Genomic DNA, 26,560 nt, shown 5'->3' on the forward strand with positions numbered 1-26,560 from the left:
ACCTCTGCACCCTTCTTTCCTCCGTTAAAACTCTGAGTGTCCCCAGGGCAGGGAATGGGGCCAGGGAGGCCTGTGTTCCCACGTGCCCTGTCACCCTCCAGCCTGGCTGCACTGGGCAGCTCCCAGCCTCCCAAACAGAGCCGGAGCGTGAGCGGGGCTCTCCCAGCGCTTCCTGCTGAGTGCTCCAGGGGCCACAGCACCCTGGCACCTGGCAGGCTTTCATACCTATGGTTGAAGAGAAAGTGCTCATAGTGTCACTGTCAGACAGGCCTTGCTGTGGTGCCGGCGCTACCTCATCTACTTCCCAACGACAGGAGGAAGAAGGAGCATCTCTCTTACTACACGCAGCAAGGAAGGGACAGAGGCAGAGACGCCGTGGGCCTGCCCCAGGTCCACGCAAGAGGCCAGCAAGCGGGGCTTCGAACTGCTGTCTGCTGGGGACTGACAGTCTGTGAGCCTGAGAGGCTGCGTGCACACTGAGGTCTAAGGCACAGGAATTAACTGACAGGGCTGGGTACCACATGGGTCTAAGGCTGGGGTATGGAATCTGCTGTGGACTGAATGCCCGCCCCACCCAGAGTCACTACTGAAATCCTACCCACAGGTGACGGGAGGAGGGGCGACTTGGTTGAGCAGGTCATGAGGTGGTGCCCTGCCGGGAAGACGCCAGGGTACGAGCTTCCTCTCTCTCTGCACTCGACCGTGCCAACACGCAAGAACGTGGCCATCTGTGAGCCAGGAAGCAGAGCCCCCAGACCCTGGATCTGCCGGAGCCTTGATCCCGAGCTTCCTAGCCTCTAGAACTGCGAGGGGTGAGTGTCTGCTGCTGAAGGCGCTGGGCTGTGGTCATCTGTTCCAGCAGCCCAGACCCACAGTCTGAAGGCCTAGAACCCCCGGAGGCCTCCAGGGACCCCAGCATCAGCCTGCTCTCCTCACACAGAGCTGGCCACTCTGCCTTTCATGACTTTCAACTCCCGCCTGGCCACGGGTCTCCCCAGCCCTCCACATCCTTGCCACCGGCCTGCAGTGTTCAGCAAAAGCACAGAGGAGGGGCCGGTGCTGCGGTGAATGGTAAAGCCATGGCCTGTGATGCTGACATCCAACACGGGCGCCGGCTCAAGTCCTTGCTGATCCGCATTAGATCCATCTCCCTGCTAATGCACCTGGGAAGGCAGCGGGAGATCACTCGAGATATGGACCCTTGCTACCCGTGTGGCAGACCTAGGTGGACCTAGGCAGACCAAAGGCTTCAGCTTCGTCCAACCTCAGCCTTTGCAGCCATTTAGAAAATGAACCAGCAGATGGAAGACTCTCTCTCTCTCTCTCTCTCTCTCTCTGTAAGTTTGCCTTTCAAACAAATAGGGTACATCTTTATAAGAAAAGAGAAAGACTGAATACAGCACACTCTTACCTTCGTTGAGCACCTGCTGTGTGCCAGGGCCTGTGCTGGGCTGTGAGGAAGAGCAGACTACACCATTGCCTTTGTCTTCCTGGGACGTCACTCTGGGTCTTCCCTCTGGGAACAGCCTAAGTCTGGTGGGGGTCAGAAAGATGCCCCCATTCACAGGTGCACAGAGTGAGGCTCAGCGAGAGGGGGAAGAGCAGGCCAGGCACCAGCCTCCCTGCAAGCCCTGACCCTGGCAGCTGGCAGCATTGAGAGAACGGCGACCTGAGGCCGGGGGAGCCCAGGCACTTGGCAGGCTGTGCCTTGCTACACTGAGAGAACGGCAACCTGAGGCTGGGGGAACCCAGGCACTTGGCAGGCTGTGCCTTGCTACACTGAGAGAATGGCGACCTGAGGCCGGGGGAGCCCAGGCACTTGGCAGGCTGTGCCTTGCTGCCTTCACCTGTGGAATGAAGTGCTACAGCCTTGGGGGTGTTAGGACAGTCACAACAGTGCCTGCATACAATAAGCACTCAATATATGTCATCCTTCTCATTTTTGAAGAGTAGGAGAGAGGCAGAGGGAGGGGTGTCGCCACTATTTCCCAGGCGGGCACTGGGGTCTGGTGCCAGCTGAACCAGTGGGAACCCACACCGGACAAAGACCTCCCAGGAGCTCTTCGTCAGCAACAGGATGCGACACCACTTGCTGGCCGACTCCCGGGTTATAGCCACAGGGCACACGGCTGGTACCGCGCGGCTCCTTCCCAGGAGGGGACACTCATTGGGTCTGGCACAGGGGAGCCCGTCCCAGACTATCCACGTAGGAGGATGCAGGGGGTGTGGACTGAGGACTCCAGATTAGTTAGGGCTCCCGTTCTTCACCAACCTCAAGCCTTGGAGAGAAGGCGCTAGATGGAAACTTGCTAAACCTGCAAAGAATCCCAAGCCACAAGGGAAGCCGAGACTCCCAGAGCCCTTGCCAAGCCGGAACGCTGAGCTACATGGGGACAAAGTGTGCAAAAGCCGGTGACCCACGACCAGGGGATCTGAGTCCAAGACGCAAGTCCCCGATGAGCCAGGGAGGAATGGAAACCCTGGTTCACACCGGGAGGTTCCTGTCACTTCGCAGCTCTGTCCTGTGCAGTGTGAAACCCTGGCCCATTCCCAAGGCTCGGGTGAGCTGGACAAAGACCATGCAGGCAGGCCCAACATTTCTCTCCTGCTCTCCAGACACATGATCCTAACTGATGTGGATAAATCTGTGGACGAATCTCTCACTCTCCGTACTTTGTCTACCCTCTATCCAATTTAAACTCAATAGATTTGGATACCAAAGGACATTTTGTATATACGATGTGACAAAAATGATAAGAAAACTGGGGCGAAGAAGAAGTAGAAAGAGACAGAAAGCAGATTAAGCCTGGCTGAGGTGAGCATAAAAGAAAGGGAAGGCTGCAGCCCAACACCCCGGGGCAGCCTGGGAGTCCTTTGAAGGCCCTCCTGCACACCCAGGGCCTGCGGGAGAGACTGGGGGTGGCAGAGGCACAGGGTCAGGTGGCGGGGGGCCACAGCATTCGCTGGCACCAGCTGCAAGGCGGGAAGAGGACAGTAGAGGAAGAACCTGCCCCTGGCTCTGTCCACACTCCCCCTCTGTGGAGGGCTGCATGTGCCCCAGCTCCACTTCATCCTCCCACTCACTTCTCATACTCCAGCCTCTGGAGGTGGCCAAGCCACACCGTCCACGCACTCCTCACTGTGCCACCTAAGACATCCAAGTCCCCAGAGCTGAGACACCCATTTCGGTCCTCATCTGACCTCAGCCTCATTAGCTACCATCGCCCCTCTGCAGCCGAAAGCAGCCTTCGCCTGTGGTCCCCCCTCAGGCCCTCACTGACCCCTGTGGGCCTTTCTGTTGGTGTCTTCTGTAGCCTCGTCCAGGCTCCTCTAGGCGCAGTGGGCCTGGCACCTTTTCTCACGGTCTCAATACTGATTCCAGGTGAGCTCACCCCCTCGTACAGTTCCAGTCACCACCTGGAACTTGACGACCCCAAGACGTCTCTCTGCAGCAGGTCCTCTGGGACCCAGAGCAGTAACTGCCTGCTTCCTTGCCAGTCTCCACAGCACAGACTGACTCAGGATCCTCACTCTACTTGCCTTTCTCCCCTCTCAGGCTGGTATGGCCAGCAGCTCTACCACCCCTGCCTCTCCCTTGTCCTCACCCCTGAGACCAGCCCACCCAGCACCACTCAACAGCTCAGCTCTTCCCACCCTCTCGCTTGTCCTCACCCCCTGAGACTAGCCCACCCAGCACCACTCAACAGCTCAGCTCTTCCCACCCTCTCCACCCGCATGGCACCACCTGAATCCAAGCCACCCTTGCCATCTGCTGGATGACACCAGTGACTTCCTCGTGAGGCATGACTCAGCAGCTCTTTTCCCTCCCCTTCCTACTGCCCTTCAAGGGCTTCCCTGGACCCACGGCCACTGGTGTGGTCAAGCCTGGCTCCAGCCTTTCCCAGCACAGACCTCTCCTTCCCTCCTTCTCAGCTCCTCCTGCAGAGCACACTCCCCTGCGGCCTCTGCACAGCCACTCCCCCTGCCAGCAAGCGCTCCTCGCACCTGACCCTTCCCTCACGTCATCTGAGATGTCACCTCAGGAAGGAGGACTGACAAAGGTCATCCAGCTGTGCACCACGCCCTCTACCGGCACCACGTCTTGCCACAGGGAAGACAGGATATCACGTGGGATTTGATTCACGGTGACGAGGCGGGGACACACCTGCCTGTGACCAGCACGGAACCCTCCGGTCCCAACATGCCACACAGTCGCTCAACACATGTACTTCTGGAGGGAAGAAGCACTGGTACACAGGGAGATGAGATGACCATCACCCCGACTGGTAGGGCTTTTTAATCACAAAGGTTTATTTTAAGGAACTGGTCCATACAATTACAGAAGCTGCCAAGTCTGAAGTCTGTAGGCCCGGTGGAAACTTAGGCAGGATTTCCATGTTATAAACATTTTTCAAACGTTTGTTTCACTTTTTTTGAAAGGCAGAGACACACACATCTGTCTTGTTCACTCCGTCCACTGGTTCCCTCCCCAAATGCCTGCAACGGCTGGGGCTGCTCCGCCCCGAACTCCAGCTGGTCCCACACTTGAGTGGCAGGGGCCTGCTGCCTCCTGCAGTGTGCATTAGCAGAAAGCTAGAATCCTAAGTGGAGCCAGGACTCAAACCCACGCACTCTGGCCTAGCATGTGGGTGTCCTAAGCAGGGCCTTAATGGCTGCACCACCTGCCCACTCCCTGTTATGATCTGGAGGAGAATTCCTTCTTCCCCAGGAAATCTTCGGGTTTTCTGCTCTTACATTCATCGACTGATTGGATGAGGTCCACCCACAGGATTAAAGGTTCTTAACCCGAAGTCTACAAAAGACCTTCACTGCAAGGTCTAAACGCTTGTTTGGCCAAGTATCTAGGCACCACAGCTCGGCAAAACTGACACATAAAATGTCAGCACCAAAGATGGCATCAGCCCCAGCAGAGACACAATAAGTATATTTCTACTTGCTGGAGGAAAGCCCAGCAAATATACCATATAAAGAGGAGACTGAAAAAAACCCAGCCCTGGTCCCCAGGGGCTCTGGTCCCTAGGGCCAGAGAGACTCAGCCAGAGTAGAGTCCAAGGTGTCAGAGGAGGGGTGAGGACAGGCCCCCCCATTATGAGGTGCAGGTAGAATGCTGGACTCAGCCTGACCCCAGCCCTGGCTGATCTCCCCTTTCCTCGAACCACCCAGGAATCTGCCCTCGGGACTGCACCTGGACTTCACCACCCTCTCCCTGCCCCACAGAAGGTTTGAGAGTGTATGCCCACAGAGCCATGGAGACCATGAAGACATGGCTTCACTCGACTCTCGAGGTCAGGCCCATGTGTTCTCTGTAGATAGCTCTAAGAGAAGGGAGTACCGTGAGGACCCAGAGTTCTGAGTTCTGGGAACCAGATAAGGAATGAAATCTTGGGATCTGGAAGGACTAAACACAGGGAATCCAGGGAGCAGAACAGAGATCCAAGAATGTAAGAAGCACCTCTAAGGATTTGGAATCGGAGACCCTCAGTCACCAGAAATGGGAACTCCAAGCTGTAGGAAGCCAGGTGCTTGGGTAAGAGTGCCCCTGGTCAGCACCTGGGGACGATTCTGGGCACCTGGGATCAAAGAAGCCACGGGCCAGTGTCCAGAGCATCCCTAGAAAGCTAACAGGCTAAATCGAGGCGTGTCCAAGGAAGGAGCACGCGGGTTAGGAGTGAGGGCGGCGAGATTCCACTCAGCGAATGCTCTCTGCCTCCTCACTCACACGGGGCCAGGCCTTTGCTGGACAGGGCTCGGGGGAGTGGCACGACCCCCGTTCCCTCTGGAAAGCAAGCAGATACTACTAAGGTTTCAGCTGCATGGAACCAGGATGAGCATCAAGACACACGACTGGTCTGCTGCCCACTGGGGAAGCCCAGCGGGCAGCGATTAGGCTTGTGGTGGGAGACTTCAGAGGAGACACCAGACATGAAGGGGTCGGGTCATTCTCCCTCCAGTCAGGGCCTGTGCCCAGGCCTGGAGGCACAGAGCCAAGCCTGTTATGGCAGAGGGCAAAGAGGAGGGCACAGCCTCTGACCTCACAATAGCCAGGGCCCGCTGGGCCAGCCTTGCAGGCTCTGGCGCCCTCTTCCAGCCCGGGCAAGGCCCGGGGCCCTGGGCAGCCTCCAGGTGCAGTGCCCTCTGGAGGGCCGCACCCCTCCCGCTGGCCCGGGGCATGTCTCTCCTCACCAATTATGAGGGGCTCCGGCATCAGATAGAGAGGCTGGTGAGGGAAAACGAGGAACTGAAGAAGCTGGTGCGGCTCATTCGGGAGAACCACGAGCTCAAGTCAGCAATCAAGACTCAAGCTGGTGGCCTCAACCTCAGCGCATTCACCAGCGGGCTTGGTGAGGCGGTGGCAGCCTCTGCCCCCCGCCAGGGCAACAGTAAGAGCCGGGGCCAAGGAGGGGAGGAGGCAGGGTGAGGCTGCACCAGACGGCAGAGCCCCGGTCTGCGGGGATCTCAGGACCTCAGAGCAGGGCAGGCGGGAAGGAACGAAGCTTTCCTGGCCCCATCAGGAGAGGAGGGCAAGCACACAGGACCGTGGAGACGAAACAAGGGAAACAGGCTCCACCTCTGTTCTCCAGCTAGCAGGAGCCCTGCCCACAGCCTCCCCTCAACTGAACTTCCAAGCCGTCCCACGGACGGAGAAGCTCCCAGCCGCGGGCCCAACACGTCACCCCTTTCAGCCTCCCCTCGCCCCCCTCCCTCACCCTCATCCTCCTGTCCTGCACATTAGCACTCCCTCCTTTCCCCGACTAGTCTCCGGTTAGGGATAGCCTGGACACAGTGACCAGCCAGGTTGAGAAGCTGGGAAATCAGGACTTAAGCCCGCGGTTTGGGAGTTGGTGTGTGATGGAGCTGGGGAGAGCGACAGAGCAGGGCGAGGCGGGAGACCGGCAAAGAAGCTGCGGGTGTTTGCAGAAAAGCTGCTAAGTGAAGTGCTTTGGCTAGGCCTGGAGCTGGGGACTGAGCCAAGAGGGCATCAGAAGCCAGGAGGCCACACAGCTGAATGGGAGGACAGAAACAAGGGAGGCACTGGCAGAACGGAAAGCGGTAGGCATGCGGTCAGCATTGCCAACATCAGAGAGTGTCTCGGCAGCAGCAAGGCCACCAGAGTCCGGCTGGCCCCGGCTGCTGATGAGGGTCCCCAGGACCGAGAGCAAGTGAGGAAACACGGTCAGCTGTTCCCTTCACATCCGTCCTGTCCGAGACAGGTGCTTCCTCCTGCCCGCGGCAGACTTCTCCAGCCGTGGGCGCCTACCCAGCCCTGCGTGGCCTGCCCTGTCACACGCGCTGCGTTTCTCCACCCAGCTAGCCCTCTCCTCTGCCCACGACCAGGCGAGAAGCCCTGCCTCCTTCCGGAGAGCACCCCCCCTCCGGCCCCTTGCCTGTTTAAGCCTCTGCAGCTTGGCAGAGGTCGGGACGGCCTCCCAGGTGCCGCACCCTTCTCCGCCTCTGCACAGCTTTGACATGGACACCCTTCCTCCACACTCCCGTCCTGTCACCTCGTTCCATCTTCACAGCTGCTGCTGCCAGGCTCTGGGTGCAGGCCTGCCTCTCCATAGCAGGCCTCCAACACTCCACCGAAAGAGACCCTCAGAGCGTCTCGAGGCCCCCCGAGTTCCTAGAATGCCCCTTACTCCTACCTAGACATGTTTCTGAGACCCCACGCCTTTCTACAGAACACCTAAGGCCCTCAGGTTTGTGCCTACCCCCTGCTGACTTCCCTGCTCCCCATCCAGGGCCGACCTTCAGCTCCCTGTACTGATCACAACCACAGTCCCCTTGCATTTTAAACGTTGCAACAAAAATAATATTTGTACTGCTCAGGGCAGTACAATATTTAAGAAAATCCACAGTTTAAGAAGATAGACCCTTGGTTTCCTACTCCCGGGCTAACCACCCAATTCGGTTGGATTAAGGGAATCCTTGGATCCCTTGGGACTGTCCAGTCCTGAAGGGTCCAGCTGAGAGCACGGGAAGGCTGACAGGAGAGCCTAGACAGCCGGGGTGACGGTGGAAAGCAGCACTCCAGGAGCAGCAGCCTGACAACCGGCCAGCCCTAGACCTCGCTCCGTGTGATTAAGCACACAAGCACACACCACATCTGGCGTGCGCTGTGGGATGTGACGCTCATGTGTGTGGTAGCTCGCGCACGCGGGGGGCCAGCAGGGGCACATCGTGCTGAGGACCCTGGGCTTGCTCCCAACGCCAATAAGCCCACACCAGTGGCTTCTCATAGCAAGTGATCACGTTTGTGCATCAGAATGGATTCAAGCGAGACAAGACTGAGAGGGGACACAGTTTAGAGTGAGGCTGCTGCAGTCAGCCAGGTGGGGGATGACGGTATGGCCTGCAGGTGGAAAGAAAGCCTGTCGTTACTAAGACAGTGGAAACCCCACCTGCTTGGACGAGGGATGACGAGAGCGTCTCGAACGCCTGCTGTCCCACTGCGCTGACTGGTGTTGGTGGTGCCACGTCCTGGGGCAGCAGACTCACCAGCCCGGCTCAGCCACGGCAGACCCCTGCCGCCGCCTCTGGGAATCTCCGACCACAGAGCCGGGCTCTGCTGGTCTCCCTGGACCTTACAGGCCTCTGAGAACCTGACCACCTCCTCCCCTGCCTCCCCGTGCCCACTCCCTGTGACTTTCTTCATGGAGTCAGGCTCTCATCTTCATCTGCCCTGGTGAGCCTGACCTTCAATTCCTGGATCTGGGCCCACTTGTATCCTCCACTGTGCTCTGGGCATGGCCCTACCTCCTTAATCACCCTGGTCACAGCTCTGCCCCAACCCTACGCAGGAGGAACACTGGAGAAAATGTAGCTTGGGAGGCAGGAGCACAGCTTGTACACAAGGGTGTGGGTGCTTACAGCAGATGGACTGAGTCCCTCTTGGTGCAGGACTGAGACCAGATAGGAAGAGAATGGGTGCAGAACGAGGGTTGGAGCCAGGCCAGGTCTCCCAAGCACCACATCCTGGCCAGAAATGCAGGGAGTACATGAATTCTAGATTCATATCAACCTTCTAGATTGTTACAAAAGCTTACTGTCAGGGTAAGAAAACAGGATGTGATTTAAGTGAGCTTAAGTGACAGCATTTAACTACTCCGACATACGGCCCGGGGCCTGAAAAAGTTACGAGGTGAGCCCAGGAGAAGGAAGCGCAGTTTTGGAGCAAAATAATGAGCTGTATTTTGGACAAACTGACTTTAAGACATTTACATGACATCCATGCGGAGTGTCCAAGAGGCACTGAGTGTGAGCCTGACACTCAGGGGAAGAGAGAAAAGATTCAAGAGTTGATGACTGAAGCTGAGGGAGGGTGAACAGTGAGAAGAGACTGACGAACAAGCCCAAAGAGAGGACAGGTAGAGACGCTGGCAAAGGAGCATCGAGAGAGACAAGCAGAAAGCAGAGTGCAAGGTCACTCCGTGTAAAGGGAGCCAGAGGTCAAGCCAGAGAAGTACTAACAATGTCCTTGACCTGCCGTTCCTGACCTTGGTTAGTGATTTCAGCCCCACTGTGGGTGGGAAAGACCGACCAAAGAGAGAGGAATGAGGAAACGGGGAGAACAGGTGACAGTTCCAGCTGGGCTTTTAGGGGTGGTGTGTGCCGTGGGCAGGGAGAGCGGAGAAAGGCTCGGAGTCCAGAACCTCTTTTCAAGATGGCAGCAGCCTGAATTTTGTGATAAGTAGAGGAAAGGAGCCAGGAGACACTGAACATGCACGAGGGTGCCCTCGAGGGCAGCCACGGCGTGTCTTCAGCTGTCCTGGGAGGCAAGGAGGAAGTGGAAGTGAGAGTGAACCTAGCGACTGCGGAACTCCTCTCCAGAAACGGGGGTGGGGGTAGGGGTGGGGGTAGACAGCAAAAATGATGCAAGGGGCTAAGCGGGGAAGCTGCAAGACCTGCGCGGCTTACGGGGGCTGAGAGGCACCGGCCAGCCTTGGGACTGACAAAGCAGCAGCCACCGACCCCGACCGGGGCCTCCTCCAGCAGTATTTGGCGGCCTGGGATGTCTGCTCAGTTTAGGCAGAGGGCGGCTGAGACCGGAAGTCGGTGCAACGGGCAGAGACCTGGGCAGACGGGCGGTGCAGGGCCGGGAGTGTGGCTCTGAGCAAGCCGGCAGGTACGAGCGCGCGGCGGGGCGTGCAACAGGCTGCCTGGCGCCCACACTGACATCGGCGGAGCCGGGACGGGACGGGTGGGGCCCGGGCCGGGCCTTGCGGGGTTGGAGCCTGTGGCGGCGGGAGCACGGAGGGTGCCCGCACACAGGGGCCAGGCGGCACAGCACAGCCACTGCCCTCCCCCTCCCGGCTCCTCCCGGGGCTGCAGGCCCTGACGGCTCCTCCGGCAGGGGGCAGCCGGCGCCAGGCTCAGGAGGGCGCCTCACCCGGAGGCCGGGCCCCCGCACCGCCCGGCGGCCCGCAGGACCTCCTCCCCCACCGCCAGGACCCTTGCCCGGCAGGACCCCGCCCTCAGCCCCCCCCGCCCCCCACTCAGGACCTCCTCCCCCACCGCCAGGACCCTCCTCTCCCCCACCGCCAGGACCCTTGCCCGGCAGGACCCCGCCCTCAGCCCCCCCCCCGCCCCCCACTCAGGACCTCCTCCCCACCGCCAGGACCCCGCCCTCAGCCCCCCCCCTCAGGATCTCCTCCCCCACCGCCAGGACCCTTCCCCGTCAGGACCCCGCCCTCAGGCCCTCCCCTCCCCGCTCAGGACCTCCTCCCCCACCGCCAGGACCCTTCCCCGTCAGGACCCCGCCCTCAGGCCCTCCCCTCCCCGCTCAGGACCTCCTCCCCCACCGCCAGGACCCTTGCCCGGCAGGACCCCGCCCTCAGGCCCTCCCCTCCCCGCTCAGGACCTCCTCCCCCACTGTCAGGACCCTTCCCCGTCAGGACCCCGCCCTCAGCCCACCCCCCGGCTCCCCGCTCAGGACCTCCTCCCCCACCGCCAGGACCCCGCCCTCAGGCCCTCCCCCACCGGCAGGACCCTTCCCCGTCAGGACCCCGCCCTCAGGCCCTCCCCTCCCCGCCTCGGGACCTCCCCCCTCCCTCAGGACCCGTCCCCCTGTCAGGATGCGCGGCCATCTTGCCACCCCCGGCTCTCTCCCAACCTCCCCACTCCCCACACACCCTACTGGTCTTCCCTGGGCCGCCCCAGACCTTCTAGTCTTCCCTGGAGCGCCTCAGCTTCCCGCCCAAACGCCCGGGCCCCGCCCACACGCAGGGTCGCGCCCTGACGTCGCTGCGCCCCGCCGTTCTGGTCCCGCCCCTTCCGCCTGGGCCGCCCCGCCCCGGCGCTCTGGCCCCGCCCCCGCCCGCGGCGCCCGAGAGTGAGCGGCGGGTCTGGGCGGGAATCGAGGGTTTCAGTCGCGCCCGCTGCATTTCTGTTGGGACGTTTGCCCGTCTGTCCAGTCTGATGTGACGGACCCCTCCAGGCCTCAGCGAGTAACGGGACCTTGACCGCGCAAACCCGCGGGTCTCGTCTAGGTCAGCGACATTCCGGCGATGACAAGGTTAAAGGTCAGCGTGCGGCGCTCAGGGTTACAGGGCCAAGCGAGCGACCCCGGGGGTCGCGGCCCGGTGTCCGGGTGTGAGCACTGCCAGCATCCCTGGCGCCGCCTGCCCTTGAAACTCCGGCCCTGGACACGGCCCAGGAACTGGGTCCCGGGCCTGGGTGCCCCACCCCGGGGGGCCAGCAGCCCGAGCCATAAGCCGGCCACCCTCAATGCCCCTGTCGCCCACCAACCAACTGAGCTGTAATTCACAGTACAATCCCCCCAAAGTACAGTTCAATGGATTTTATGGCGTGGACTTATCTACAAACATCACAGCACCCCGAAGAGAAGCCGCCTCCTCTCCAGCTGTCAAGCCCACCCCTACCCTCAAACTCCCCCCACCCCAGCTCTAAGCAACCAGGGATCTGTTACCGGTGAATGGCAGGGTTCTTGTCTTCACGCGAGAAAGAATTCAGGCGTGAGACAGAGTAGTGGGAGGTAAAATAGCAAGGTTTATTAGGGCAGGGCCATCCGTAAGAACGGATGGGCACCTCTCCAGACAGGACCTGAGAGAGAGTGCTCAGTTGCTCGGACTGGGAAGGGGGAAGCGAGGTTACATGGTTGAGTGGAGAGAGTACACCTGGGCAGGCAGGCGGGCGGCACAGCAGAGAGGCAGAGAGAGGGCTGAGCGCGCAGTGCGGTTGAGGCTGGGGGTTTTTAAGGAGATGGGTCTGTCTTCACACATCTCCTCCCAAAACAAAGGGCTTTTTGGATGTAAATAGAAAAACTTCTGAGTTTTCCCTTGAAGGTATCAGACAGGAGGAAGCCTAGCTGGCTCTGTCCTGGGTTCAGAGGAAGGGTGAGCAAGACCCCCTGGAGAATGGGGATCAGAGCAGGGTGTTTGAGGTGCAGATACTGGGCTGCACCTGGGAGACTGTGGAAGATTGTCAGGCAGAAGGGGCGGGGACCCCCACCTGGCAGGTCATCAGGTAGAAGGGGCAGGGCAGGATGGGAACTGGGCTGTCCCTGAAACGTTATCGGGATGACTTTGAGATGCAGATGTATTTGCTGGACATAGACGTCTTCTCTTTAGGCCTTTATGTCACACACACAAGCTCATATCTGACTTCCCACCTAACAGATCTACTGTCTGGGTTCCAGGGGTTCACCTCTTGTAGTCTCTCGTGGCCCGATGTTTTCGAGGTTCACGCGGGCTGTGACGAGGGGCAGGGTGTGGGGGTGTCCCGGGTCTCAGCTGAATGGTGCTCCCTTGCATGGATGCAGAGCCTGTGCCCGTCCCTTCCCCAGTGCACATCAGACGGCCCTGCTCTGGGTCGCTGGGAGCACTGCGCTGGGTTTGTGCAGACGGGCTGTCGTGCCTCTCGGGTGCACAAGTAGGGGTGGAACTGCTGGGTCGCAGCGACCGTGTGGCCGGGGAGCTGCCGGACGGCTGTGCAGAGCAGCCACGCCAGTCTACGTTCCCACCGGCGATGTGTGAAGACCCTGCCTTCCACACCTCCGCCAGTGTGTGTCATCTGACCTTTCCGTCGTAGCCGGCCCAGTGGTGGTGACCCGGCTCTTGCGTGCAGCTCCCTGGTGACAACAGCACTGAGTCCCTGCATGTGCCCCTGAGCTCTCTGTGTTTCTCCTTTAAGAATGGCCCTTTTCCAACCCTTTGCCCATTTTAAAGTTGGGCTATTTGTCTTTCTGTCGTTGAGTTGTAAGAGTCCACGTTTACTGGCCACGATCCCTTAGCAAACATATGACTTGCAAATATTTCCTCCCTCTCTTACAGTTTCCTTTCTGGCTATCCTCCCAATGACATCTTTTGAAACACAGAACTTTGAATTTTGACGACATCTGATTTGTCTGTTGTTTTTCATCTTGTGCTTTTGGTACGATCGTAGATTCATGACCAAGAAGCCATTGCCAAGCCCAAAGTCATGCAGATCCATCTCATGTCTTGTTCTAAGCCTTTTATGGTCTTGCCTCCTGCATTTAAGGCTTTGATGCCTTTTGATTTCACGTGTGTGGAGGCAGGCACTGAACTGCGTCCCGGTGTGTGGGTGCCCAGTTGTCCCAGGACCCTCCGCTGAAAAGACAGTTCTCCCCCCGGAGCTGTCCTGGCAGCCTTGCTGAAAACAAGTAGGTCATGGAGATGTGGTTTCTCCCCGGACTCCCAGTGCAATGGACTCCTAGTCCGTCGATCTTCGTGCTCATCCTGCGCCGGCCCACGCATACCGCTGCCTGGATCCACACAACATGCGTCGGCCACCTTCTTCCTTTTCAGTGTTGCCTGGGCCGTTCTGGGGCTCGAAATTCCGTGTGGATTTTAGGATCAGCTTGTGAGTTTCCGGAAGGGGCTGGCGGGCGTCCTGTCCGGGTGCACGGAGTCCGAACACGGGCGGCCCTCCCGTCTGCCTGGGTCCTCCTTCATGTCTTCCACAGCGTCTGTGGCTTACGGAGTGTGGTTCTGTGTTTCTTTTGCTAAAGGTGCTCCCAAGTAGTTTATTCTTTTTGATGCTATTATAACTTGCTTTCTCATTTCAATTTTTGTATTGTTCATTGCAAGTGTGTAGAAATACGACCGATGTCCACAGACCCTGATCCACTTTGCACCGTGTATTCCAAGGGCAGCACAGCTCTTTCGGACCAGGGCACACCACTGCGTTGAACGTGGGTGTCTCGTGTGGCTGCCTCCGTGGCCCAGCTCTGGAGGTCATTCCAGGAACGCTTGCTTCTGTGGCCGATTGAGCCCTCGGTGCTGGAGGGCACAAAGCCAAGCCAAGCATCCCAATTCCTATGCTGACTGATGTTTTCGTTAATTTATTTCAAAGGCATGGAGACAGAGAAAGATAGGCAGGCAGAGTTCTCACCACTGGCTCACTCCCCAGATGCCTGCAGCAGCCAGGGCTGGGCCAGGCCAAAGCTGGGAGCTGGGAGCTGAACCCAGGTCTCCCACGTGGGTGGCAGGTGCTTGATCACTGCTGCCACTGCTGTCTCCCAAGGTCTGTGTCAGTAGAGACAGGAGCCAGAGCCAGGCAGTCCAACAGGGAATGCGGGCGTCTCAGCTGCTTGGCTGAGCACCTGCCGCCCAGCTCTTCCCCTGAGCACCAAGTTTCCGTCCAGGAAGAGGGAATGGCCAGGGCAAAGGCAGGCGAGAGTGCACCCGAAGCCGCTGAGGTGCGGCTGAGGAGCAGAGGGAGCGAGGTCACGGGCCAGACCGAGGGGCCGTGCAGGCCCAGCAGCGGGGACGAGACGCTTAGCCGGCAGCTGTCTAACCGGAGGACCCTGGCAACGCTTGGGGCACGAGGCTGGCGTCCGGAGACCAGCCAGGAGGCTCCTGCAACAACCCAGGCAGGGGATGGTGGTGTGGGCGGGTGGGCAGTGCTAGGGTCCTCAAGGACAGGGAGTGGGCTGGGGAGGCAGGGACTGGGGGGCCAGGCTGCAGCCCCATCAGGAGCTGGAGAGGGAGGCAGCAGGCCGGTGCCGGGGTGAGAGGTTTTGTGCAGTGAGTCGGGGAGTGGTGGTGGCACAAGGCCCATCCCCAGGCCCGGGCTGCACAGCTCACCAGGGAGGTGCAGAACAAGGTGAACCTAAGCCACTCGCAGGAAGGTAGACAGAGTGGGGCCAGCAGCACCTGCAGGAAGCCAGGTAACAGAGCACTGGCCCCAGCCAGCGGAGGCCTCAGCCTGAGCGCAGGGATCAGCAATGCGGGCTCCGGCTGCCCCCGCAGGGCGTCTGGGGCAGCGGGGTGAGCTGGGGGGACAGCCAGCTGACTCCTGCCCGTTGCTCTGTGGCTCTGGCCTCGCCGTGTCAAGCTTCCTCCCGGTCTTCTCTGCCCCTTCTGCCTGCTTCCCGCTTAGCCGCTGCCTTTATTGCTGGTTCCTTAAGGTGCGTAGTCAGGGTATTGACTTGAGCTCTTTCGTCTTTTTTCTTTATTTGTTTGAGAGACAGAGACACAGTGTGCCCCCATTCACTGGTTCACTCCCCAGATACTCCAAACAGCCCTAGACTGGGCCCAGAGACGGAAGCCAGGAGCCAGGAACTCCAAGGCCCTAGGAAGTGAGGTCAGACAGAGAGGCTGTGGGCACCTGGGCCAGGCCCCCTGCACAGTGGGAGGGGAGGGGCGGGGGGGTTGCATCGGCCCCACACCTTGCTCCCGGAGGGGCTTACGGGGTCTCCTGCTTTCACTGTGTCTCTTAGGTGTCTTCTTGCCCTCGGCCGCAGCAACAGTGAACGAGCCCACCCTGGAAGAAATGGGGCTCACAGCCCTGGCACCCCTGGCCGACATGCTGAGCAGCCCGCAGCCCGGCCCCCTCGTGAGCCCCCTGACGGGCCCCCTCAGCTCGCTGCTGACTGGCCCAGCCCCTGTGTCGCAGAGCACCCCCATCTCCAGCCTCCTGAACGGGCCCCTGCCCAGCCACCTGCCCAGCCACCTGCCCAGCCCCCTGGCAGTGACCCCCGCCACGGGCGCCCTGACCAGCCCGCTGGGCAGCCACCTCACAGGCTCCGTGGCGACCCCCACCATGGGCACGCTGGCCAGCTCCTTGGGCATGATCTCCACTGGCTCTCTGACTCCAAGCAGCCCCCTGGCCGGGTCGCTGGCCGTGTCGCAGAGTGGCCCTCTGATGGCCCCCGTGGGGGGCCCCGTGACAGTCTCTCTGAGCAGCCCCCTGCTCAGCTCCACGGCTGCCCCTATAGGTGTCTCTCAGAACCTTCTGGCCAGCCCCATGGGCAACCTGGTGCTGTCGGAGGCCCCCAGGGTACGGCTGCCAGAGCCCCATTCTTCGGCCGCCACCCCCAAAGGTAATGGGCTGGGCTGGGGGAGGGGCAGTTGGGTGCTGGGTGGGGGTGAGCTGCAGCCCCCCCTCTCACCTCCACTTCCCTCATCGCTAGTCCCTCTCCCTGCTGAGCACGCCCGGATGACCCAGGACCCAGAGCCCCCCAGCGTGGCGTTTGTGGGCACGCCCCTCCAGACCTCCACCCCCATGGGCTCCGTGGCCACGCCCATCCCCAGCACCGCCTTCTCCTTCAGCGCCTCAGACCCCCGGGCCCAGCCCAGTGCCCCCCAGGGACAGATGGTTCCCGCCGCTGTCCCCGCCTCCCCCCAACTCCCCGTCCTCACGGGCACCACCACTCCGGCCCCCCCGCCCCCCGGTGGCTACACCTCCAGCACCACACACGTGGCCCCCCAGTCCCCCGCCCGCGTGCAGCACTCGTCCAGCCGGCCCCTGGCCAGCCCCCACTCTCCTCCACGCAACGCCCACTCCTCCCCGTCTCGCACCGCGTCCTCCCCGGCCTCGGTCAACGACACCCGGGCTCCCAGCACCGCGGAGCCGGCTCGGAAGAGCATCCTGGAGTTGGAGCGGAAGCTGACCCACCGCAAGACTAGCAAGTTCGCCGACAGCTCCCGAGGTCAGTGGGCCGGGGCCTGGCTCGCCTCGGGCTGCCCACAGGGCCCCTGCCACTCCCTGCTCTGTCGTCCCCAGAGCCGAAGCAGCTGGCCTGGGAAAGGCTGGTGGGGGAGATCGCCTTCCAGCTGGACCGCAGGATCCTGTCCAGCATCTTCCCCGAGCGTGTGCGCCTCTACGGCTTCACCGTGTCCAACATTCCAGAGAAGATCATCCAGGTGTGTGAGCGCCCCACACGCAGGGGGCCTGGGACCCGTCACCCAGGTGTGTGAGCGCCCCTGGGGACCCGTCACCCAGGTGTGTGAGTGCCCCACCCGCAGGGGGGCCTGGGGACCAGGTCACCCAGGTGTGTGAGTGCCCCACCCGCAGGGAGGCCTGGGGACCAGGTCACCCAGGTGTGTGAGCGCCCCTGGGGACCCAGTCACCCAGGTGTGTGAGTGCCCCACCCGCAGGGGGGCCTGGGGACCAGGTCACCCAGGTGTGTGAGTGCCCCACCCTCAGGGGGGCCTGGGAACCAGGTCACCCAGGTGTGTGAGCGCCCCACCCGCAGGGGGCCTGGGGACCCAGTCACCCAGGTGTGTGAGCGCCCCACCCGCAGGGGGCCTGGGGACCCGTCACCCAGGTGTGTGAGCGCCCCTGGGGACCCGTCACCCAGGTGTGTGAGTGCCCCACCCGCAGGGGGCCTGGGGACCCGTCACCCAGGTGTGTGAGTGCCCCACCCGCAGGGGGGCCTGGAGACCAGGTCACCCAGGTGTGTGAGCGCCCCTGGGGACCCAGTCACCCAGGTGTGTGAGCGCCCCTGGGGACCCAGTCACCCAGGTGTGTGAGTGCCCCACCCGCAGGGGGCCTGGGGACCCGTCACCCAGGTGTGTGAGCGCCCCTGGGGACCCGTCACCCAGGTGTGTGAGCGCCCCTGGGGACCCGGTCACCCAGGTGTGTGAGTGCCCCACCCGCAGGGGGGCCTGGAGACCCGGTCACCCAGGTGTGTGAGTGCCCCACCCGCAGGGGGGTCTGGAGACCAGGTCACCCAGGTGTGTGAGTGCCCCTGGGGACCCGTCACCCAGGTGTGTGAGCGCCCCTGGGGACCCGGTCACCCAGGTGTGTGAGTGCCCCACCCGCAGGGGGGCCTGGAGACCAGGTCACCCAGGTGTGTGAGTGCCCCACCCGCAGGGAGGCCTGGAGACCAGGTCACCCAGGTGTGTGAGTGCCCCACCCGCAGGGAGGCCTGGGGACCAGGTCACCCAGGTGTGTGAGTGCCCCACCCGCAGGGGGGCCTGGGGACCCGGTCACCCAGGTGTGAGCGCCCCACCCGCAGGGAGGCCTGGGGACCCGGTCACCCAGGTGTGTGAGTGCCCCACCCGCAGGGGGGCCTGGGGACCCGGTCACCCAGGTGTGTGAGCGCCCCACCCACAGGGGGGCCTGGGGACCCGGTCACCCAGGTGTGTGAGTGCCCCTGGGGACCCGTCACCCAGGTGTGTGAGTGCCCCACCCGCAGGGAGGCCTGGAGACCAGGTCACCCAGGTGTGAGCGCCCCACCCGCAGGGAGGCCTGGGGACCCGGTCACCCAGGTGTGTGAGTGCCCCTGGGGACCCGTCACCCAGGTGTGTGAGCGCCCCACCCGCAGGGGGCCTGGGGACCCAGTCACCCAGGTGTGAGCGCCCTACCACAGAGGGCCTGAGGATGGGAGATCCCTGCTGTGTGGAACGAGTCTAAATCCAAGGGTACCCTGGGTGGGGGTCCAGGTGTCCAGCACTGGGAGCCTCCAGGCCCAGCCCCAAGACCTCCGCTGAGGAGGCAGGGCAGGGGCAGGCTGCAGGCAGGGGCAGGCAGGTCCGGCCTCTGCCACCACCACGGCCTTGGAAGGGTGGCCCTCTGCGGACTGGCACAGCCAGGGCCTCCCCTGCCCTTGCAGCCCTCGGCCGTCACTGGGTCACAGAACGCACAGGACCAGAGGCTCTGGGCAGCTGGCGCCTCAGGCCAGCGCATGTGGCCAGGATGCATCCACTGAGCCTGCGCGTGGAAGCCTGCAGGGGCAGGCGTGTCCCGGTGCCACCGCATGGGACGGGTGGCAGAGTGGGCGCTGGTCCACTGCCGGGCGCACGTGGGAGCAGGGCCAGGGGAGAAGGTGTATCCGCCCCTGCTTGTGGGCCACCTGGGCTTCTTTGGGGAAAGAGCTGGGCCCTGCACCGGGCTGGTAGACCCGTGAGGTCGGCATGATGACTGTGGTTCCGCCACCAGTTTGGGGTTCAGGGTTGATTTCGTCTTTTCTTCTGGCTAAAGCATCCTTTGGTTAGGTTTTCATTTTTTAAAAAAAGATTTATTTGTTTGTTTGTTTGTTTGAAAGGCAGAGTGACAGGGAGAGACAGAGAGAGAGAGGTCTTCCATCCTCTGGTTCACTCCCTGAATGCCTCAACACCAAAGGCTGGGCCAGGCCAAGGCCAGGAGCCAGGAACCCAATCTAGGTCTCCCGCGTGGGGGCAGGAACCCAAGCACTTGAACCACACCTGCTGCCTCCCAAGGAGAGCAGGCAGCTGGCCGCCCAGTTTCCAGCGTAGCGTGGCCAGGCTCTCAGCCTTTGCCCTCACTGTTGGTCCCTGCTGCGTCGTGTTTCAGAGGTCCTTCCCGGCAAGAAAGCTCCGATTCCGCGTCTGTGTCTTCTGAAGCCTTCAGGTTTTCTTCCACTTGGGTCTTTGTCCCGTTAATGACCGTGGTGGATGGCGTAAGGCCAGGCAGTGCCCACCCCCACCCCCACCTAGCACCAGAGGACGCGGATGGCTGGAGGGCGGTGGGCAGCAGCCGCGCAGACCTGGGCCGGCAGCCGCCAAGGGACAAGGGACAGGGCTCCTGAGACTGGGAGACAGGGAGGGCACGTGGGAGGGGCAGTCCTGGTGCTGAGAGCTTTCCTCCCACGGCGACGCCACGGGGTGGACAGGAGGCCTGGTGTGGCTCACAGAGGGGACCAGGACCGCACGTTGCCTTGTGTGGATTGCGGATTACGCTGCTTGAGGTGCCGCTGGCCCCTCAGCTTCCGATGCTGCAGTTGGCGGGGCCCCCGCTGGCGCCCCTGTGTGTGCAGGAGCAGCTCGGCACAGGGCAGCCGGCCGGGCGACTCCATACTCAGCCGAGGACACCGTGAACCGCGTTCGCGTCTCGTGTGTTAGGCAGACTGATGGGCGAGAGCCCCCCGTCGGTGCAGAGCTCGGTCACTCTCATTGGTGAGCGGACGACAGGTGCTCGGCCTTTGGTGTGGGCAGCTGTGCTGTGCACCCCACCCCTGCCCCGCCGGCGTCCCACACACTGGCGTGGGAACTGTTACCTGGGCCGCAGGCCGGGCACAGCACAGCGGTGCTCCTGGGAGGGGCAAGCGAGAAAACGGGGTCTGTACGAATTCCGCTGGTGTCTGAGGCAGGCAAACCCAGCGTGGCTCTGCTGAACCGCGCTGGTGGCCCATGGGAACCCCGGCCCTCTCCACCATGCTCCAGTCCTGCCCAAGAGCCACCATCACCAATTCCAGACCCTGGCCCAGGCCTTCGGCCAGCTCTGGCCACCATCCTCTTGGGGAGCAGCCCCGCTGGAGCCCACCTACAGAGAGGCTGCCCGGGGCTGGGGCGGGCACCCGGGGTGGGCCTCTGGGGCTCACCCTGCGGCCTGGGCCGGGCACGGCCCTCTGGGGCTCACCCTGCGGCCTGGGCTGGGGCACCAGGGCTGGCCCTCTGAGGCTCACCACAGGCCGCACAGCTGTGATTTGCTTTTAGCTCCTGCCTGGCCAGGACTTCCCGTGCCACCCAGGCCTTTTGCTTCCCCGCCTCGAAGCGCCCTGTCCCTCTGCTGTGGCACTCCGGCGTCAGTGGCTGTGGCATCCCTAAATGGAGCTGCCCAGCCGGGGCCCCTTGCTCTGCAAACGCTCGCCGTCCGTGCCCCAGGCCTGAGCAGCCTGCGGCCAGCGAGCCCTGCCCGCTACCAAGGACGCAAGCAAGGACTTTCCACCAGAACTCTGGTCCTCTGCCTCTCCCTTATTTTCGTTTTTAAGATTTATTTATTTATTAAAGACAGAGGGGGGGGAGAGGGAGAGAGAGGTCTTTCACGTGCTGGTTCACTCCCCAGATGGCTGGAGGAGGACTGGGCCAGGCTGAAGCCAGGAGCCAGGAGCTCTGAGCTGCCATGGACCTCCCTAGCCGATGGCCATGGGCCACTGCCCCAGGGACAGCGTGCACACTCCCAGTCAGGCCCCCACACTCAGCAGCCCCCACACAAGCAGCGCCACGGCCACAGCCCGCCCGCTTGTCTGTGGGGCAGAGAGCAGGCACCTGAGCTGCAGATCTGGCAGGGGTGGCGTGCAGCCCGGAGGGCTCAGGGAGGCCACAGAAAGTGCTAGAACAGAGGCTGCACGAGCCAGCATCAGTAACTGTGCCCCACCGGAGAAGTTTTCCCTCGACCCAGTCTTCATTTGTTGAGAATTTTGTTAATTTGTTAGAATCAGGAAATAATGTTTTAAAAGATTTATTTTTTTGAAAGTCAGAGTTATACAGAGAAGTCTTTCGTCTGCTGGTTCACGCCCCAAATGGCTGCAACAGCAGCACTGGGCCAGGAGGCAGCCAGGGGCCAGGAGCTTCCTCCTGGTCGCCCACGCGGGTGCAGGGCCCACACACTTGGGCCATCTTCTACTGCTTCCCCAGGACGTAGCAGAGAGCAGCCAGGACTGGGACTGGCGCCATGTGGGATGCTGGCGTTGCAGGTCGCGGCTTTACCTGCTACCCCACAATGCCAGCCCCACGAAAGAAATTTTGTAAAGATTTATTTGTTTATTTGAAAGAGTTACAGGAAGAGGGAGGGACGGGGGAGAGAGAGAGAGAGAGCAAGTGAGCCTCCACCTGTTAGTTCACTTCCCAGATAGCCACAATGGCTGGGGCTGGGCCAGGCTGAAGCCGGAAGCCCGGTTCTCCATCTGCGTCCCGTAGGCACTCAGGCCATCCACCACTGCTTTCCCAGGCCATAGCAGGGAGCTGGATCGGAAGTGGAGCAGCCGGGACTCCAACTGGCACCCACTTGGCTTAACTTAAGCCACAGCACCAGCCCCTTTCTTGCTTTTTTTGGGGAGGAGGGTATTAAGAGTTATTGAAAGGCAGAGTTACAGAGAGAGGAAGAGAGAGAGAGGAAGAGAGAGATGGGGAGGGGGGGGGTGTTGCAGTTGATTTCTCAACAATGTTGCAGTGGATCCCTTTCTGAGAGGAGGAGCGTGGTGGGGGCAAGAGGCGCGGAGTCACCACACAGACCCCGGAGTCGGTCGAAAGCAGGCCTGAGGCCAGCAGCCCACAGACCCATTTATTTCAGTTGCTACAACAGCTTATATAGCCAAGACCAGCCAATCTGGTCAAGGGGCAGTCTATACCCCAACCAATCACAGCCTGTTGCCAGGCAGTTTCCAAAGCCATCCAATCACAGCCTGTTGCCAGGCAGTTTCTGAAACCATCCAATCACGGCCAGCCGTCAGTCAGGCTCTGTTGTCATGTGGTTTCTGAAGCCATCCAATCACGGCCTGTTGCCAGGCAGTTTCTGTTGTCAGTGGCCATCTTGGCATGACCTTTTCACCTCATTCCACCACAAGAGGGGAGATAGAGAGAGGAAGAGAGAGATGGGGAGAGAGGGGAGAGAGAGAGGAAGACAGAGGGGAGAGAGAAGAGGGGAAGAGAGAGAAGGGAGAGAGAGGGGAAGAGAGAGAGGGGAGGGAGAAGGAGAGGGAGAGGAAGAGAGAGATGGGGAGAGAGAGGGGAGAGAGAGAGGGGGGAGGGGGAGGGGGAGAGGTTCTTTGTTTTCAGAGTGCCTCCGGTTGGGGTGCGCTCGGCATTCTGGTTGGAGGGGCAGGGTGTCCGGCACTGCCGCAGGCCTCGGGCTGCGTCTGCACCGCCTCCCACAGGAGGTGGGCCCAGCATGGCTAGGCCTGAGGACTGCACACCACCGGAGTCCCCTCTGCCCCTGAGCGAGTGCGTTTCTGTCTCGTCCCCCTTGTCACTGCGCCTGTGGCCGGGGTCACAGGTGTTGCGGGTGGGAAGCCTGTGGGGGCGGGGGCAGGCACACGGGCCTGGCCACACTGCTGCCCCTCATGGCCGCCGGCACCAGGTCCTGCTCCCTGTCCCATGGACTCCCCTCTTCTCTCCCCTCCACACCTGCCTCGCGCTCGCTGTCTGCAGAGGGCCCTGTGGTATTCATAACGGAGGACACACAAGTGTCCACTGAGAACTTCGCCCGCTGTGGACGTACTGCATCCCCGCCCACAGTGGCCTCGGCAGCGCCAGACCCCAGACCCCAGGATTCGGGCAGCCCGTGGGCTGGGCGTGCCTGCTCCCGGTAGAGCGTCAGTGCAGGGCAGAGCGGCCAGAGTGAGTGACAGTGCCGCTACAGTCGGCTGACGGGCTCGGCTGGCACAGTGAGGCAGGACGTGCCATCGGTCATGTGGGGTGACGTCGGGGTGACAGCGCAGGTGTGGTGCAGCCACCGAGCTGCTGCCTGCAGCGCCGGCATCCCACACGGTGCGCTGCCCCCAGTCCTGGCCGCGCCCTGCTGATGCCTCTGTGAAGGCAGTGGCAGATGGCGCAAGTGCTCCGGTCCCTGCACCCATGTGGGAGACCCGGATGGAGTCTGGGGTACACGGTCAGGGTGTGAGGCAGAGTTGGGGTACACGGTCAGGGTGTGAGGCAGAGTTGGGGTACACAGGGTGTGCAGCAGAGTTGGGGTACACGGTCAGGGTGTGAGGCAGAGTTGGGGTACACAGTCAGGGTGTGCGGCAGAGTTGGGGTACATGGTCAAGGTGTGCAGCAGAGTTGGGGTACACAGGGTGTGAGGCAGAGTTGGGGTACACAGGGTGTGCAGCAGAGTTGGGGTACATGGTCAGGGTGTGAGGCAGAGTTGGAGTACATGGTCAGGGTGTGAGGCAGAGTTGGGGTACACAGGGTGTGAGGCAGAGTTGGGCTACATGGTCAGGGTGTGCGGCAGAGTTGGGGTACACAGTCAGGGTGTGAGGCAGAGTCGGGGTACACGGTCAGGGTGTGCAGCAGAGTTGGGGTACACGGTCAGGGTGTGTGGCAGAGTTGGGGTACATGGTCAGGGTGTGAGGCAGAGTTGGGATGAGGTGGTCAGGGTGTGAGGCAGAGTCGGGGTACACGGTCAGGGTGTGCAGCAGAGTTGGGCTACACGGTCAGGGTGTGCGGCAGAGTTGGAGTACATGGTCAGGGTGTGAGGCAGAGTTGGGGTACACAGGGTGTGAGGCAGAGTTGGGGTACATGGTCAGGGTGTGAGGCAGAGTTGGGGTACATGGTCAAGGTGTGCAGCAGAGTTGGGGTACACAGGGTGTGAGGCAGAGTTGGGGTACACAGGGTGTGCAGCAGAGTTGGGGTACATGGTCAGGGTGTGAGGCAGAGTTGGAGTACATGGTCAGGGTGTGAGGCAGAGTTGGGGTACACAGGGTGTGAGGCAGAGTTGGGGTACATGGTCAGGGTGTGCAGCAGAGTTGGGGTACACGGTCAGGGTGTGAGGCAGAGTCGGGGTACACGGTCAGGGTGTGCAGCAGAGTTGGGGTACACGGTCAGGGTGTGTGGCAGAGTTGGGGTACATGGTCAGGGTGTGAGGCAGAGTTGGGATGAGGTGGTCAGGGTGTGAGGCAGAGTCGGGGTACACGGTCAGGGTGTGCAGCAGAGTTGGGGTACACGGTCAGGGTGTGCGGCAGAGTTGGGGTACATGGTCAGGGTGTGAGTCAGAGTTGGGGTGATGCAGTCAGGGTGTGAGGCAGAGTTGGGGTACACGGTCAGGGTGTGCGGCAGAGTCGGGGTACACGGTCAGGGTGTGCGGCAGAGTTGGGGTACACAGTAGGGTGTGCGGCAGAGTCGGGGTACACGGTCAGGGTGTGAGGCAGAGTTGGGGTACACAGGGTGTGAGGCAGAGTTGGGCTACATGGTCAGGGTGTGCGGCAGAGTTGGGGGGAGGCGTGTTGTGGGAGGAGTCTGAGGGAAGCTGGAAGGCGGTGATTCCGCCCTGCACCCCCAGCTCCTGGCCTGGTCCCGGCACGCCTGGGGCCCCCGCCTTCACTCCGGCACAGCCAGAGCTGCGGTGTGCCCGCGGACACACTCCTGGGCAGGGCTCCCAGGCCCCGAGGGGCTGGTGCTGACCACACCTGCACTGTGCCCAGTGCTCCCTGCGGTCATTTCCTTTAACCCCAAACCCAGCAGCCAGGTGCTGGCCCTGCGTGTGCTGTTGCTTTGCCTGGGAGGTGCAGGGGCCTGTGCCAGGTGCTGACCAGGAGCAAGGGCACCCATCACAGGGCTCTGCTGTTGTGACCAGCGGGGCGGGGCAGGGCGGGGGCGAACAGGGGAGTCTCCCTGGGAGGTAGGGCCTGAGCCGCTTGTCTGGGCAGGGAGGGGGAGAGCAGCCCCGGGGCGAGGGGGTGGGGGGAGCCCGCTCAGGTCCACTTCTGAGTCAGGCTCCCTGGGCTGAGCTGGAACAGCTCAGTGCACAGTGCAAATACACACAGGCCTCGTTCAAAACCGGGACGGAGCCACAGGGCATTAAACAGCACGGGGTCAGCTGGCCGCGCACGTGGTCCCAGGAGGCGGTGGCAGGTGCAGCGGGAGGAGGGGCTGGGCTGGGGAGCGAGGGAGAGCGTCCCAGAGTCTGTGGGTCCCCAGGACCAGTCAGCGGGACCCTCAGTGCCGAGAGCTCGTGGGTACAGCCCAGGGCCATGGGGGGGGGGGGGCAGGGAGCAGGGCAGAAAGCCTGGGAGAGCCCTGGGTCAGGTGACCCTGCTGCCCTGTTCACTCCGCCCCTCCCTCCACAGCCCCAGCCTAGATCTCTGCCCTCAGTCCCCTGTGAACCGCAGCTCAGTCCCAGACCCCAAGGGCAGACGGAGCAGGCGACAGGGGTGGTGGACCCTGCAGGGGTCCAGCCGTGGCGTCCCCTGGGCTCGGGGCCTCTCCCCGAGACCTCCTCTGCAGGCACCCCAAACCTGGTCCTCCCACAGCCATGGCTGAGGGCCTTCCTCCACCTCGCGAGTCCTGGGTCGTGCCCGTGCCCGCCTGCAGGGTCTCTGACGGCCACTCTCCCCACAGGCCTCGCTGAACCCCAGCGACCACAAGCTGGACGAGGAGCTGTGCCAGACACTCACCCAGCGCTACGTGAGCATCATGAACAGGCTGCAGAGTCTGGGCTACAACGGGAGGGTGCACCCGGCGCTGACGGAGCAGCTGGTGAACGCCTACGGCATCCTGCGGGAGCGGCCCGAGCTGGCGGCGTCCGAGGGCGGCTCCTACACCGTGGACTTCCTGCAGCGCGTGCTGGTGGAGACTGTGCACCCCAGCATGCTCACCGACGCCCTGCTGCTGCTCTCCTGCCTCAACCAGCTGGCGCACGACGACGGCAAGCCCATGTTCATCTGGTGACGCCGGCACCGGCTGGCCCAGGCTGGCCCTCCCCGCACCCCGCCAATGACATTAAAGCTCCCCACAGACACCAGCCACGGGGCCACTGCGCCGCTGTGTGGGGTGCCTCCCCAGGGTGCTGACCAGACCCAGACCCAGACCCAGGCCGCGTCGGCCCTGCCTGCCCTGGAGGCCCCGACCCAGGGCCCTCCCCTCGAGTACTGCCC

General features: G+C 62.1%; 1 protein-coding gene and 1 long non-coding RNA gene across 7 annotated transcripts in view; one reads left to right on the top strand and one right to left on the bottom strand.

The window, feature by feature from the left end:
- The window catches only part of LOC108176201 (uncharacterized), a 29,668-nt gene extending 24,588 nt beyond the window's left edge, over positions 1-5,080 (bottom strand). For both annotated transcript variants that reach the window (XR_011389370.1, XR_011389369.1), the window contains exon 1: positions 1,412-5,080. This is a non-coding gene — a long non-coding RNA (uncharacterized lncRNA). The remainder of the gene's footprint in view (positions 1-1,411) is intronic.
- Positions 5,081-5,144: 64 nt separating this feature from the next.
- SPATC1 (spermatogenesis and centriole associated 1) lies at positions 5,145-26,427 on the top strand. Of its 5 annotated transcripts, none has more exons than XM_070075658.1 (6): positions 10,014-10,144; positions 13,311-13,860; positions 15,722-16,324; positions 16,415-16,933; positions 17,008-17,147; positions 26,025-26,427. In XM_070075658.1, exons 2-6 carry the CDS (start codon positions 13,668-13,670, stop codon positions 26,352-26,354), a joined length of 1,785 nt encoding a protein of 594 aa, XP_069931759.1. In that variant the 5' UTR covers positions 10,014-10,144; positions 13,311-13,667; the 3' UTR covers positions 26,355-26,427. The 5 variants fall into 5 exon arrangements, with proteins under 5 accessions (XP_051687200.2, XP_051687195.2, XP_069931759.1 ...); XM_051831237.2 differs by lacking the exon at positions 10,014-10,144 and adding an exon at positions 11,324-11,540; XM_051831240.2 differs by lacking the exons at positions 10,014-10,144; positions 13,311-13,860 and adding an exon at positions 5,145-5,306.
- The last annotated feature ends 133 nt before the right edge of the window (positions 26,428-26,560 follow it).

The sequence above is a fragment of the Oryctolagus cuniculus genome, chromosome 6 (assembly GCF_964237555.1).
Source record: "Oryctolagus cuniculus chromosome 6, mOryCun1.1, whole genome shotgun sequence".
NCBI classification, from domain to species: Eukaryota; Metazoa; Chordata; class Mammalia; order Lagomorpha; family Leporidae; genus Oryctolagus; species Oryctolagus cuniculus.